General features: G+C 46.7%; 2 gene segments (V, D, J or C); both read right to left on the bottom strand.

Moving 5' to 3' along the window:
- Window positions 1-13111: 13111 nt before the first annotated feature.
- On the bottom strand, window positions 13112-13549 carry LOC137348583 (T cell receptor alpha variable 38-2/delta variable 8-like). The segment is given in 1 exon segment: window positions 13112-13549. A coding segment is annotated over 1 exon segment (438 nt).
- Window positions 13550-15532: 1983 nt separating this feature from the next.
- On the bottom strand, window positions 15533-16271 carry LOC137348582 (T cell receptor alpha variable 38-2/delta variable 8-like). The segment is given in 2 exon segments: window positions 15533-16038; window positions 16189-16271. Coding segments are annotated over 2 exon segments (552 nt in total).
- Window positions 16272-16388: the final 117 nt, after the last annotated feature.

Raw genomic sequence — 16388 nt, 5'->3', positions numbered from 1 at the left:
GTGAGGCAGAGACCCTCAACTCATTCAAAAGGGTGTCTGGATATGCACCTCTAGTGCCGTAAGCTGAAAGGCTACGGACCAAATGGTGGAAGGTGGGATTAGAATAGATAGATCGTTATTCAGCTGCAAAGACACGATGAGCCAAGTGGCTTCTTTCTGTGCCTTAAATTTTCTATGATTCTAACCCTTTTTTTTAAAATTCTAACCCATGCTGTACCTGCTCTGGGAGTGTTTGATGGGACAGTGTAGAGGGAGCTTTACTCTGTAGCTAACCTTTTATTTTTATTTTTTTAGGCTTTTTTATTTTACAAAGTGACTCCTGACAACGCATTGGTGCCCTGACATCATCAGAGTGCTCCCAGCTGTGCACATGTGCAGAAAGGTCTCTTTCTGTCAGTGAGGTGCTGTGCATGCACAGCCTATGTTCTCGCCAGGACTAATTTGCACATGTGCACGAAAATGTCATTGCGTGCTGGAATGTCGCCCTCTTCCCCGGTGCTGTCTCCCATACCCGTCTGCTCGCCGCTTGCTCAAGGCCTCGCTGCTGCCTTCCCTCAGTCACATGCTCCCTGCTTCAAACGCCCCCCTCGCTCCCTCCCACTTCTCCCCCCCCCCCCTCACTTCCTACCCCCTCGGTCCCTCCCACTTCTCCCTCCCGTTTCTTCCCCTCCTGCTTCTCCCCCCCAGCTCCTTCCCACTTCCCCCTGCTCTCTCCTACTTCCCCCCCACCCGCTCCCTCTCACTCCCCCACTGCTCCCTCCCAGTTCCCCCCCGCACACTTCCTCCCACTTCCCCCTGCTCTCTCCTACTTACCCCCCCCCCGCTCCCTCTCACTCCCCCACTGCTCCCTCCCAGTTCCCCCCCGCACACTTCCTCCCACTTCCCCCTGCTCTCTCCCAGTTTCCTCCCCTGCTCCCTCCCACCTCCCCCCCACTGCTCTCTCCCAGTTCCCCCCCCACTTCCTCCCACCTCCCCCTGCTCTCTCCCACTTCCTGCCCCCACTCCCTCCCACTTCTTCCCCCCATGCTCCCTCCCACTTCCCCCCTCTGCTCCCTCCCACTTCCCCTCTGCTCCCTCCCTCTCACTCCCCCACTGCTCCCTCCCAGTTCCCCCCCGCACACTTCCTCCCACTTCCCCCTGCTCTCTCCCAGTTTCCTCCCCTGCTCCCTCCCACCACCCCCCCACTCCCCCCACTGCTCCCTCCCAGTTCCCCCCCGCACACTTCCTCCCACTTCCCCCTGCTCTCTCCTAGTTTCCTCCCCTGCTCCCTCCCACCTCCCCCCCACTGCTCTCTCCCAGTTCCCCCCCCCCACTTCCTCCCACCTCCCCCTGCTCTCTCCCACTTCCTGCCCCCACTCCCTCCCACTCCCCCCACTGCTCCCTCCCAGTTCCCCCCCCACACATCCTCCCACTTCCCGCCTCTGCTCCCTCCCACTTCCCCTCCGCTCCCTCCCTCATCTCCCCCACGCTCCCTCCCGCTTCTCCCTCCCACTTCCCCCTCTCCCCGAGTCTCTCGCTCGCAGTCTCCTTCCCCTCTCCTGCCTCTCCCTATCTTACTGCTCTCTACCTCACTCTGTCTCCCCCGCTTCCACCATCAGGAGCAGGAGCAGAGGATGGAGGAAGAAGCGGGAGGCAGCGGGGAGAGGAGTAGCGGGGGAGTGGTGGGTGATGCAAATGCAGCCTCATGCACTCCAAAGTCACCGTCTGTCACGTTTCAGGCAGCTGCCGGGATTAAAGATGGCGCTGCTCAATTTATCACAAAAACAATTCAATCGCTGCAGTCCTACTCCACCCCAAACTATGACAGGGAGCTGGAGACTGCATCCCTGGACTACTGTGGGAGACTGGACTTCAGAGCTGGACTGAAATACTTCAGGGGGTCAAACTGATTTGCAGAGGGCAGTGTTTAGGACTATCATGGATGGGCTGCATGGTTCCCAGGTCTCTGGCTGTGTGTTGGGTGAATAAGCTTCTCCCAGTCCAGCAAATGAAGGTCAGGTTACAATATGAGACAATCCAGTGGCATTGTCAATATCCAGGCAGATATACACAAAGAAGAAACTCTCCCTGCCATTTAAACACATGCTTCCTGCATCCTCTCCTTCAGTGGTTTGTATCTAAAATGATGTTTGAATTCAGTAATGATTGCTTTCCAGGTCTGTAATATTCAGAGTTCCCAGTTACAGAGAATGAAGAGACACTCTACTTGGGACTTGTTTTAAAGATCACAGTCACTAACTTGTGAAATCTGTACCCACTCTCTGAGCCAGCAGCACACTCTGATCAAATAAATCCTGTGATTAGGCCATGGTCTACAGGAAACAATTATACAGCACTGAAACAGGCCCTTAGCTGTGAGGCTAACCGCCGTGTCACTGTGCTGCCAGAAGAGGTGTTCAGGACAAAAGGAGACTTCAGGAGCACAGCCCCTCATCAACATGGCCAATGGTTTAATCGACCGCACAGCACCGCCGGATGGGTGGCCGCAGGGTCCTAATGTCCACTGCGACACCTTACTCTCATCCGCTTGATCGGAACAACTTTAAAGACCACACACAAACTGTCTGCTCGATAAATATTTTTTGCACATCAAGTATTTATCCAATTGTCTTTTACTTTTGAATATTACTATTGAATCTGCTTCCAGTGACCTATCACGTATTATATCTCTTTGCATAAAATTGATTTGCCTCTTGTCTACAACAACAATCTGTATTTATAGAGCGGCGTTAACGTAATGAAGCGCCCCATCCACAGGTCGGGACAGAAACCTTCCTGAAATATGATTCCTGCAGAGGCCGCTGTTGCGGAGCTCATAAGGCACGGCCTACATTATCAGAGAAAGGACTATCAATTTTATGAATATTAATAATACGTGAGTACAGAGCCCAATTTGAAGAGGCCATGAATCCTTGGAAATAATCTTAAGAAATAATGAATGGTTGAAGTTATTTCCATCCCCACGTCAGAGATGTTTTCTAGGCCTTGAAGAAGGTGCACAGGCGATTCAATAGACTTGGACCAGGAGTGAGGGACTTCGGTTTATGTCGAGGTGAGGGAAGCTGAGGTTGTTCTCCTTAGAGCAGGGGCGTTTATAAGGAGATTTAATAGCCGTGTTCACAATTAAGAAGTGTTTTGATAGTGTTTGTAGTGAGATACTCTTTCCATTGTCTGGAGTGTCGGTAACCAGAGGACAGATTGAAGACAATTGGTGAAGGAGTGGGAGTGGGAGGAGATTGTTTATGCAGTGAATTGTTATGAGTTGGAATAAATTACCTGGAAGGGCGGTAGAGACAGATGCAATAATAACTTTCAAAAGAGAATTGGATATATACTATAAAGAGAAGATTGGCAGGGATTTGGAGAAAGACCAAGAGAGTAGAACAAATCGGACAGCTCTTTCAAACAGCCAACACGACGGGCTAAATGGCCTCCTTCTGTGCAACCATATTCCTTATCTCTATGAATTTCAATTACATGAATCAAGTGTTTCATCATTGTCCTCTTGACGTTGATATTTGTGGTATTAGTCTGCGGAAGTTTAACAGCAACGGTATTAACCAAAGTCGTGATAAAACTGTCGATATAAAATGTCACCTGAATGCATTAAGCAATTTAGCAGCAGCTTGAATAAAGTGATTTGACTCCTATTTCAGAATCAGGAGACTGTGGATTCCACCTCAACTTCAGATCCTGAGCATATTAACCAGGTTTCCAATCTGTGCAGTGCTGAAAAGGAAGTATATTTCTGGGGACAGCAGGAACCAATAATCTCTCCCCCACCCCATGTCTGTTTAGGTCGACATTAAATCTCCCATTGTCCCACACTGTGTCCTCCTCAACATTCCTCCCTTCAACCAAGATCAACCAAAATACATGAACAGGAATCGAACCCCTTTTCCTGATTGTCTATGTTTCTGTGCACAAATCGGCCACATTAAACTCTTTGGGACCTTCCGCAGTTACAATTGTATGTAGTCAATATCAGGATCTGTATATCTGCAATCAAGCTGCACCAGACTCCCTTCTGGCAAGGTTAATATCACCAGACACTGAGTTGCTGGATCGGCACATAGTCCATAGAGGAACAAAGAACAGGAAGTTAAACTGGATCGGTCTGAATTTGGGTGTGTATAACCTCCCATCTACCCAGCTGGCCCTAAGATGAACATTTCTGATTGTTATATATGAAAACACAAAAGTCAGATGTTGTATTCCAGAAATGTAAATTGGAGATAAATAGACCCTGTCATTAATTTTGATGTTGTTTAAGAAGACAGTTGTGGCAAAACTTTCTGAATAACTGAGTGCGCAGCAGCTAGTGTATTGAGTCCAATTCTATGTAGAAAGGATGACAAGACTTGGCAGAGGGTGTAGAGAAGATGTACTAGGATTGTACAGGGATGTGGGACTTTGGAGAGTTTAGAGAAGCTGCAATTATTGCCGGTATATCAACGAAGATTAAGGGAGATTTAATTGTGAAGTTGAAAATTCCATGGGGTTTGGATAGAGTATATCGCGCATTATTGTTCCCAACGGCCGGAAGTTTGATATTCCATTGGCCCAGATTTAAGGGAATTGACAAAAAAGACAAGGGAGAGGGGATTTATTTTTTACAGTGTGATTGTCAGGATTTGGAATGCACAGCCTGAAAAAGTGGAGGAAGCAGATTCAATAGTAATTTTCAAAAGAGAACTGTGTATGTACCTGAATGGGAAAAATGCAGGGCAGTGTCGAAAGAGCAGGGAGAGTAAGATTAAGGTGATGGCTCTTTCAAAGAGCCGGCACAGGTAAGATGGGCCGAATGGCATCATTCAGTGCTGTATGATCCTATACTTCGAGTCCCTTCATTTCTCTCGCAAGTTATTTGTTCCCAGTCGCTTGAACAGTGAGCAGGAGCAGCCAGGCAGCAGAATTCTGACACCAACCATCTCTCTTTCCACTCCATCAACACCGAGTTCATGTGAGCATCACCGCGCACTTTCAGCAGTTACACAGAATGTTGAGTGAACTCAAATTTGAGTTTGCAGCAACCCCGTCCACAGCTTCAGCTTGCTGTTCCCTCTCTGACCTGCCTTGCCGGCTCTGTTTTATTGGAGAAATTGCTGCCGCTGTTCCTTGTTTGGTATTAGTTAGATCGGCAGTGAAGTGGGGCCGGGATCTGTATTTCTGCTCCGGCAGAGCATTTCTTTTCTGGTTGCAGAGTTACAGACTCCGGGACCATCATGTGGAACCGTCTCACACCACTTCTCATTATTACAGCACATCTCAGTAAGTATTTCCTTCCCAGTAAAAACCCATTCCCTCCTCACCATCCCACCCACTTTGTCTGTTGTAGTGGAGCTGTTATTACAGGTGAAATGATAGTGATGGTGATTTTGATGGTTATATTGATCCATATGATGTTGAAGCTCATTGTGACTGTTACTACTTTTGTATTTTCGAATGGAGCCACCAAGACACAATGAAACAGCCGGTTCCTGAAATGATGATTGAAGAGGAAAGTAATGTCACACTAACCAGTACCTTGAAAACCAGCACTTCTAGACTGGTACAATCAGCACGCCGGGCAGCCGCCACAACACGTGTTTGATCTCTATGGAGGGATAACAAAATGGAAGCCCGGTTTCACTAACCGATTCTCTTTTACCTTGAGTAAAACTGCCAAGAATTCCCAGCTAAGGGAATGGGTGATTTTAACTCCCCCTATATTGACTGGGACTCACTTAGTGCTAGGGGCTTGGATGGGGCAGAATTTGTGAGAAGCATCCAGGAGGGCTTCTTGAAAGAATATGTAGATAGTTCAACTGGGGAAGGGGCTGTACTGGACCTGGAATTGGGGAATGAGCCCGGCCAGGTGGTGGAAGTCTCAGTAGGGGAGCATTTCGGGGACAGTGACCATAATTCCGTAAGTTTTAAAGTACTTGTGGATAAAGATAAGAGTAGTCCTCGGGTGAAGGTGCTAAATTGGGGGAAGGCTAATTATAACAATATTAGGCAGGAACTGAAGAATTTAGATTGGGGGCGGCTGTTTGAGGGTAAATCAACATCTGACATGTGGGAGTCTTTCAAACGTCAGTTGATTAGAATCCAGGACCGGCATGTTCCTGTGAGGAAGAAAGACAAGTTTGGCAAGTTTCGGGAAGCTTGGATAACACGGGATATTGTGAGCCGAGTCGAAAAGAAAAAGGAAGCATTTGTAAGGGCTGGAAGGCTAGGAACAGACGAATCCCTTGAGGAATATAAAGACAGTAGGAAGGAACTTAAGCAAGGAGTCAGGAGGGCTAAAAGGGGTCATGAAAAGTCATTGGCAAACAGGATTAAGGAGAATCCCAAGGCTTTTTATACGTATATAAAGAGCAAGAGTGTAGCCAGGGAAAGGGTTGGCCCACTCAAGGACAGAGGAAGGAATCTATGCATGGAGCCAGAGGAAATGGGCGAGGTACCAAATGAGTACTTTGCATCAATATTCACCAAAGAGAAGGACTTGGTGGATGATGAGTCTGGGGAAGGGAGTGTAGATAGTCTGGGTCATGTCGTTATCAAAAAGGAAGAGGTGTTGGGTGTCTTGCAAAGCATTAAGGTAGATAAGTCCCCAGGGCCTGATGGGATCTACCCCAGAATACTGAGGGAGGCAAGGGAGGAAACTGCTGTGGCTTTGACAGAAATCTTTGTGTCCTCATTGGCTACAGGTGAGGTCCCAGAGGAATGGAGAATAGCCAATGTTGTTCCTTTGTTTAAGAAGGGTAACAAGGATAATCCAAGAAATTACAGGCCAGTGAGCCTTATGTCAGTGGTAGGGAAATTATTCGAGAGGATTCTTCGGGACAGGATTTACTCCCATTTGGAAACAAATGAACTTATTAGCGAGAGACAGCATGGTTTTGTGAAGGGGAGGTCGTGTCTCACTGACTTGATCGAGTTTTTTGAGGAAGTGACGAAGATGATTGATGAAGGAAGGGCAGTGGATGTTGTCTATATGGACTTCAGTAAAGCCTTTGACAAGGTCCCGCATGGCAGACTGGTACAAAAGGTGAAGTCACATGGGATCAGAGGTGAGCTGGCAAGATGGATACAGAACTGGCTCAGTCATAGAAGACAGAGGGTATCAGTGGATGGGTGTTTTTCTGAATGGAGGGATGTGACTAGTGGTGTTCCACAGGGATCAGTGCTGGGACCTTTGCACTTTGTAGTATATATAAATGATTTGGAGGAAAATGTAGCTGGTCTGATTAGTAAGTTTGCGAATGACACAAAGGTTGGTGGAGTTGCAGATAGTGATGAGGATTGTCAGAGGATACAGCAGGATATAGATCGGTTGGAGACTTGGGTGGAGAAATGGCAGATGGAGTTTAATCCGGACAAATGTGAGGTAATGCATTTTGGAAGATCTAATACAAGTGGGAAGTATACAGTAAATGGCAGAACCCTTAGGAGTATTGACAGTCAGAGAGATCTGGGCATACAGGTCTACAGGCCACTGAAAGTGGCAACGCAGGTGAATAAGGTAGTCAAGAAGGCATACAGCATGCTTGCCTATTTGGTCGGGGCATAGAGTATAAAAATTGGCAAGTCATGCTGCAGCTGTACAGAACCTTACTTAGGCCACACTTAGAATATTGCATGCAATTCTGGTCGCCACACTACAAGAAGGACGTGGAGGCTTTGGAGAGGGTACAGAAGAGGTTTACCAGGATGTTGCCTGGTCTGGAGGGCATCGGCTATGAGGAGAGGTTGGAAAAACTCAGATTGTTTTCATTGGAACGAAGGAGGTGGAGGGGCGACATGATAGAGGTTTACAAAGTTATGAGTGGCATGGACAGAGTGGATAGTCAGAAGCTTTTTCCCAGGGTGGAAGAGTCAGTTACTAGGGGACATAGGTTTAAGGTGCGAGGGGCAAAGTTTAGAGGGGATGTGCGAGGCAAGTTCTTTACACAGAGGGTGGTGAGTGCCTGGAACTTGCTGCCAGGGGAGGTGGTGGAAGCAGATACGATAGCGACGTTTAAGGGACATCTTGACAAATACATGAATAGGAAGGGAATAGAGGGATACGGGCCCCGGAAGTGCAGAAGGTTTTAGTTTAGACAGGCATCAAGATCGGCGCAGGCTTGGAGGGCCGAATGGCCTGTTCCTGTGCTGTACTGTTCTTTGTTCTTTGTTCTAACGATCCACAACGCCCTGATCTCTAACAACGCCGTGTATTTCTGTGCCATGAGCCTGACAGTGGTGCAGAGGAAAATCGGATTCCGGGCAAAAAACCCACACTGAGAGATCCAGTTCGAGCTCACCACAGGGCACCCTCACACCGATAAACAGAAGCAAGAATTCAGCCTCCTCTGTGAGAGTCACAGTCACCTTCTGAAAATTGCAATAAAACACAACATTCAACAGCAACGGCCAATGTCCACTGATATAGTTATAATACTTTGTGATTACAATGCGCATTTATACGAAAAATGAACTTTTTATTCAATCTGTGAAGCCTTGACTCCATTTTTGTTTTTCTCTCCCCTTTCCCTGTCGACTTGCTTCTCATTATCACCTGTCACCATTCTTTACGCATAATTGAATACATTTCCCTGCTCGGTTTGTAAAGTCAGAACCGCTAGAAACAGGAGGCTGTCAGATCAGTCCAATGGCCCAACACAGAATTTCTCACACCCTGTTCACTGCCATCTGACCACTTCTCAGCATAGCCACCAGAGGGCGGCAGATAGCAATGATCTCTTTTGGATCAGACCCGGGGCAGCGAGGTGATTTCTATTTCTCCAAGACGTTTAATAGTTGAAATTAATTTTACTCAATGAGTTGGGAAGCTACATGGGACAATAATCCTCACAGAGATGCATCCGCATATCGAAGGATTGATACTAACCAGGGGGCAGGACAAGTAGGTGGAAGATGGAGAAAAGAATATTAAAATATCAATGACAGACACCCTGAGATCTGATTTCTGAAGTCGCTCGCTGTACTATTAGTGGAGATCGATGTTAAAGGAGGGAAAGACAAAACGAAACCGTCTGAACTTTGTTTCTTTTACTTCTCAACTCCATTTTCTATTCAGTGTGAATGTTATAAGGACAATTTTTCATGTCCTGTTGGTGTTTGGGTTCTTGTTAATGAAAACTCGCCCTCCAGCTCACCCTGGAGGCTTTGAACCCCTCCCCCACTTTCAGCCGATGAATGGCAAATTGTTAAAAAGCACCAATGCGCTGCTCCCTCAATTCTCGGTTATCACAAATACAAAATCTGAAGATTATGGACGATATTATTAGCAATTAAAAACAAAAAGAGTGTTAGAATTCAGCAGAAAGCATGAGAACATCATATTAAATGTAAACCACAGTGCTGGAAACGCTGTTCAAATAACAGCGAGAGTTTATTATTTTTCTGTCTGTTCCGTTGTTTGTTCAGTAACAGCAGATATCATCGTTCTAATATGACAGATCTATAAATCACTCCTGCAAAATACAGAATCATTGTTAGTTCACTAGTTAACTGATCGGTGAGGGAAATCTCACTGGAGTCACGGTTACCAGTGTGCTGATGGTGAATATATTTAAATTTGGGAGGAAAAATTGACGCCAGAATAAACCAACCCCATGAACAATCCCATGTTTCCGGTTACAATAACCAGACAACGGTTTCAGTCCCCGCCCCACGTCTCTAACAGCGGAACCATTCACCATATAAGGACAGTGACTGTAGCCCAGCTCGGGGTGTTTCCATTCACTGGCAGCCAGCTCACCACCTACCGCTCTCACAGCACCACTGGGGACACAAGGAAGTGAGGTGAGAGAATCCTGAGACACGACAGCAGATTATTGAGGGTGGGGATTCGAACGGGTGTCTTCAAATATCCAACTCCCCTTTTACAGAGCGGACAACGATAATGCGGCTACTCAGCATCTGGGTTGTGTGGGGAGCATTTCTGACAGGTAATTGTGGACTAAACACATTTCATCTTTTCTCCCATTTCACAAACATGGTTTAAATCTGAATTTTAAACAGTCGTCAGTCTGATCTTTTCCTGTTTAAACTTGTTTTTCAGATCGGAGTCATGGAGATTCTGTCACTCAGCTCCTGCCCTCAGATGTTAAGACAGAAGGAGAAGCGGTGACTTTAAGCTGTACCTATGATACTACAATGAGCAGCTATTCTTTATACTGGTATCGACAACACCCAGATACACAGCCCGAGTTTATACTGTGGAAACACTCAGGCGGTACTGAAGATAAAGCAGATTTTGCTAAAATCCGTTTCTCTGCAAAGCTCCAGAAAGCGACTAAATTCACCAGTTTAACCATCTCGGAGCTGCAGCTGACTGACTCTGCCGTGTATTACTGCGCCTTCAGCCTCACAGTGATGGAAAGCAGTCTCACCCCTGTACAAAAACTGCCTTTGGACTGTGGGTGGGAGCTCCTGTCTGTTGTCGGTTGTGTAGAATCTCGGGCAGATGCAGCCACAATGTGCAGCGCGCTGTCAGGCGCTCAAACACACACCGAGAGGAAACCAAATTAACCTCGGATCAAACTGTCACCCAACGGTTTCCAGGAGCGGCCGAGAAAACAAACTGCAGAATCCAATCGGACTGAGAAATCCAACACGGAATCATATTTGAAGACACCTGTTCTATTCCCCACCCTCGTTAATCTGCTGTCACGTCTCAGGTGCTCTCACTTCACTTCCTTGTGTACCGAGTGGTTCTCTGAGACTCTTGGTGGTGAGCTGGCTGTCAGTGAATGGAAACACGGTGATCTGCTGCCCTCTGGTGGATGTTCTAAGAAGTATTCAGTGGACAGGCTGTGAGAAATGATGTGTTTATTCATTTATCATCTTCATAGGAAGCTGGGTTGCAGCAGTTCTCAAGTAATATGCTGAACAAAATAAAGATGTTATGCTGTTAAACTGAAGACTGGAAAGGGAAAACTTAAAGGATTATCGGGGAAAAGTGGAGACCGGGGATGAGAAGGGACAGATAGGGAACAACAGCAGGAATCTCTCCACGAATAAAAACAAAGAAATACTGTAAATACTCAGCAGGTCGGGCAGCATCTGTGGAGAGAGAAGCAGAGTTAACGTTTCAGTTCTGATGAAGGGTCACTAACCTGAAACATTAACTCTGCTTCTCTCTCCACAGATACTGCCAGACCTGCTGAGTATTTCCAGCATAATTTGTTTTTATTTCAGATTTGCAGCATCTGCAGTATTTTGCTTTTAGTCTCTCCAAGAACACAGGGTATGGACGGCGGGTCAGAGAGACAGCAGCAAAGGGAAGCTGTGGGCGGGGCTGCCCCAGGCAGTGTTGTCACGTGGAATATCCACTTGAAAGGAACGGATTTAAATAATAATGTCTCTGTCGAAAATACTACAACTCTGCCTTTCTATAAGAGCTGCGGCACTTTCCCATCCATTACATATTGCAGGAAGGCAGGTTCGGGACAGGATAATCAGGACTATTATGTTAGTCAATAATAAGTGAATCATAAGTGAAGTCGGGTTAAACCAGCGCTGAATCTGTGCAGTGGTTGTTATCTATATGGACTTTAGTAAAGCCTTTGACAAGGTCCCTCATGGCAGACTGGTACAAAAGGTGAAGTCACACGGGATCAGAGGTGAGCTGGCAAGATGGATACAGGACTGGCTCTGTTACAGAAGACAGGGTAGTAGTGGAAGGGTGCTTTTCTGAATGGAGTGATGTGACTAGTGGTGTTCTGCAGGGATCAGTGCTGGGACCTTTGCTGTTTGTAGTATATATAAATGATTTGGAGGAAAATGTAGCTGCTCTGATTAGTAAGTTTGCGGACGACACAAAGGTTGGTGGAGTTGCAGATAGTGATGAGGATTGCCAGAGGATACAGCAGGAAATAGATTGGTTGGAGACTTGGGCGGAGAAATGTCAGATGGAGTTTAATCCGGACAAATGTGAGGTAATGCATTTTGGAAGATCTAATACAGGTGGGAAGTATACAGTAAATGGCAGAACCCTTAGGAGTATTGACAGGCAGAGAGATCTGGGCGTACAGGTCTACAGGTTACTGAAAGTGGCAACGCAGGTGGATAAGGTAGTCAAGAAGACATACGGAATGCTTGCCTTCATCGGTCGGGGCATAGAGTATAAAAATAGGCAAGTCATGTTGCAGCTGTACAGAACCTTACTTAGGCCACACTTGGAATATTGCGTGCAATTCTGGTCGCCACACTACCAGAAGGACGTGGAGGCTTTGGAGAGGGTACAGAAGGTGTTTACCAGGATATTGCCTGGTCTGGAGGGCATCAGCTATGAGGAGAGGTTGGATAAACTCGGATTGTTTTCACTGGAACGACGGAGGTGGAGGGGTGACGTGAGAGAGGTTGGCAAAGTTATGAGCGGCATGGACAGAGTGGATAGTCAGAAGCTTTTTCCCAGGGTGGAGGAGTCAGTTACTAGGGGACATAGGTTTAAGGTGCGAGGGGCAAAGTTTAGAGGGTATGTGCGAGGCAAGTTCTTTACACAGAGGGTGGTGAGTGCCTGGAACCTGCTGCCAGGGGAGGTGGTGGAAGCAGGTACGATAGCGACGTTCAAGAGGCATCTTGACAAATACATGATTAGGATGGGAATAGAGGGATATGGTGCCCGGAAATGCAGAAGGTTTTAGTTTAGGCAGGCATCAAGATCGGCGCAGGCTTGGAGGGCCGAATGGCCTGTTCCTGTGCTGTACTGTTCTTTGATCTTTGTTCTTTGAATCAGTGGGCATCTGGGTTGGAATGGTTCTGAATTAACGTACCGAAATTTAGTAAAGATTTATATTTGTAAACTAAAGACTGTAAGAAGGAAATGTATACAATACTGGGTCAAGTGTAGAGACAGGTTGTGACAGGAACAAGTAGGCAGGGAAAGAGCATTGAAAGATAAAAGGTGAGTAAAGATCGCTGACTTCGATTTGTAAAGTTCATTTTTTTAATGATAAATGCAAGTTGTAGTCACAGACTAAGATAACTGCACAAGTGGACCTCGCTTGTTGTTGAGGTTTGTGCTCTGTCGCAGTTTTAAGAATCTGTTTGTGTCTCTCACTGTGGAGGCTGAATTATCGTTTCTGTTTATCGGTGCAAGCGCGCCCTCTGGTGAGCGCTAACTGGAACTCTCAGTGTGGGTTTTTGTCCGGGATCTGCGATATCTCTGCAGCAGTGTGGGGCTCATGGCACAGAAATACACGGCGCTGTCGGAGATCAGGGTGTTGCTGACCGTTAGCTCGGTGATCTTGGCAGTTTTATTAAACGTAGCCGAGAACCGAACAGTGATGCCGGTGTTCCTGTTTACATTCCCTGCAATAAGACGAAGTATGTTGTGTGGAGGCTGCCCGGGGCGCTGACTGTACCAGTACACATAAGGGTTCGAATCGCTTGTTTTCAAGGTGCAGGTTAGTGTGACTTTCGATCCCTTTTCAACCGTTCTTTCAGCAACCGACTGTTCCACTGTGTCTTGGTGGCTCCATTCTAACAGAAAAATAGTAATATCAGCAATCAGAATTTTCCTCATATTGATTGACATAACAGTCACCATCACCATCACTATTATTTTACCAACAATAACATCTAGAATGCAGCAGGGGGAGAATGGATTTTTACTGGGAAGGAAATACTTACTGAGAAGTGATAGAAAGATGAGAAGCGGTGAGAGACGGTTCCCCATGATACTTCCTGAATCTGTAACTCTGCAGTGCAGGAAACTCTCTGTCGGAGCAGAAATACAGATCCCCGTCCCACTGCACTGCTGATCCAACCAATGAGAAGAATGGACCCGCGGCAGCAATCCCTCCAATAACAAAATTGGGTCAGAGCGAGAGCAGCAAACGGAAACTGTGGGCGGGGCTGCCGCAGGCAGTGTTGTCACGTGGAATATCCACTTGTAAGGAACGGAATTAAATATTAATGTCTCTGTCGAAAATACTACAACTCTGCCTTTCTATAAGAGCTGCGGCACTTTCCCATCCATTACATATTGCAGGAAGGCAGGTTCGGGACAGGATTATCAGGACTATTATGTTAGTCAATAATAAGTGAATCATCAGTGAAGTCGGTTTAAACCAGCGCTGAATCTGGGCAGTGGATGTTATCTATATGGACTTTAGTAAAGCCTTTGACAAGGTCCCTCATGGCAGACTGGTACAAAAGGTGAAGTCACACGAGATCAGAGGTGAGCTGGCAAGATGGATACAGAACTGGCTCTGTTATAGAAGACAGAGGGTAGCAGTGGAAGGGTGCTTTTCTGAATGGAGTGATGTGACTAGTGGTGTTCCGCAGGGATCAGTGCTGGGACCTTTGCTCTTTGTCGTATAAATAAATGATTTGGAGGAAAATGTAGCTGGTCTGATTAGTAAGTTTGCAGACGACACAAAGGTTGGTGGAGTTGCAGACAGTGATGAGGATTGTCAGAGGATACAGCAGGATATAGATCGTTGGAGACTTGGGCGGAGAAATGGCAGATGGAGTTTAATCCGGACAAATGTGAGGTAATGCATTTTGGAAGATCTAATGCAGGTGGGAGGTATACAGTAAATGGCAGAACCCTTAGGAGTATTGACAGGCAGAGAGATCTGGGCGTACAGGTCTACAGGTCACTGAAAGTGGCAACGCAGGTGGATAAGGTAGGCAAGAAGGCATACGGCATGCTTGCCTTCATCGGTCGGGGCATAGAGTATAAAAATAGGCAAGTCATGTTGCAGCTGTACAGTACCTTACTTAGGCCACACTTGGAATATTGCGTGCAATTCTGGTCGCCACACTACCAGAAGGACGTGGAGGTTTTGGAGAGGGTGCAGAAGATGTTTACCAGGATATTGCCTGGTCTGGAGGGCATCAGCTATGAGGAGAGGTTGGATAAACTCGGATTATTTTCACTGGAACGACGGAGGTGGAGGGGTGACGTGATAGAGGTTTACAAAGTTATGAGCGGCATGGACAGAGTGGATAGTCAGAAGCTTTTTCCCAGGGTGGAGGAGTCAGTTACTAGGGGATATAGGTTTAAGGTGCGAGGGGCAAAGTTTAGAGGGAATGTGCGAGGCAAGTTCTTTTGCACAGAGGGTGGTGAGTGCCTGGAACTTGCTGCCGGGGGAGGTGGTGGAAGCAGGTACGATAATGACGTTCAAGAGGCATCTTGACAAACACATGATTAGGATGGGAATAGAGGGATATGGTGCCCGGAAGTGCAGAAGGTTTTAGTTTAGGCAGGCATCAAGATCGGCGCAGGCTTGGAGGGCCGAATGGCCTGTTCCTGTGCTGTACTGTTCTTTGATCTTTGTTCTTTGAATCAGTGGGCATCTGGGTTGGAATGGTTCTGAATTAACGTACCGAAATTTAGTAAAGATTTATATTTGTAAACTGAAGACTGTAAGAAGGAAATGTATACAATACTGGGTCAAGTGTAGAGACAGGGTGTGACAGGAACAAGTAGGCAGGGAAAGAGCATCGAAAGATAAAAGGTGAGTAAAGATCGCTGACTTCGATTTGTAAAGTTCATTTTTTAACGATAAATGCAAGTTGCAGTCACAGACTAAGATAACTGCGCAAGTGGACCTCGCCTGTTGTTGAGCTTTGTGCTCTGTCGCAGTTTTAAGAATCTGTCTGTGTCTCTCACTGTGGAGTCTGAATTATTGTTTCTGTTTATCGGTGCAAGCGCGCCCTCTGGTGAGCGCAAACTGGAACTCTCAGTGTGGGTTTTTGTACGGGATCTGCTATATCTCTGCAGCAATGTGGGGCTCATGGCACAGAAATACACGGCGCTGTCGGAGATCAGGGTGTTGCTGACCGTTAGCTCGGTAATCTTGGCAGTTTTATTAAACGTAGCCGAGAACCGAACAGTGATGCCCGTGTTCCTGTATAGATTCCCTCCAATAAGACGAAGTATGTTGTGTGGAGGCTGCCCGGGGCGCTGACTGTACCAGTACACATAAGGGTTCGAATCGCTTGTTTTCAAGGTGCAGGTTAGTGTGACTTTCGATCCCTTTTCAACCGTTCTTTCAGCAACCGACTGTTCCACTTTGTCTTGGTGGCTCCATTCTAACAGAAAAATAGTAATATCAGCAATCAGAATTTTCCTCATATTGATTGACATAACAGTCACCATCACCATCACTATTATTTTACCAACAATAACATCTAGAATGCAGCAGGGGGAGAATGGATTTTTACTGGGAAGGAAATACTTACTGAGAAGTGATAGAAAGATGAGAAGCGGTGAGAGACGGTTCCCCATGATACTTCCTGAATCTGTAACTCTGCAGTGCAGGAAACTCTCTGTCGGAGCAGAAATACAGATCCTCGTCCCACTGCACTGCTGATCCAACCAATGAGAAGAATGGACCCGCGGCAGCAATCCCTCCAATAACAAAATTGGGTCAGAGCGAGAG

Source organism: Heterodontus francisci, chromosome 34 (assembly GCF_036365525.1).
Source record: "Heterodontus francisci isolate sHetFra1 chromosome 34, sHetFra1.hap1, whole genome shotgun sequence".
NCBI classification, from domain to species: Eukaryota; Metazoa; Chordata; class Chondrichthyes; order Heterodontiformes; family Heterodontidae; genus Heterodontus; species Heterodontus francisci.
The sequence above is the reverse complement of the archived record's forward strand: the minus strand, read 5'-3'. Positions and strand labels throughout refer to the sequence as shown.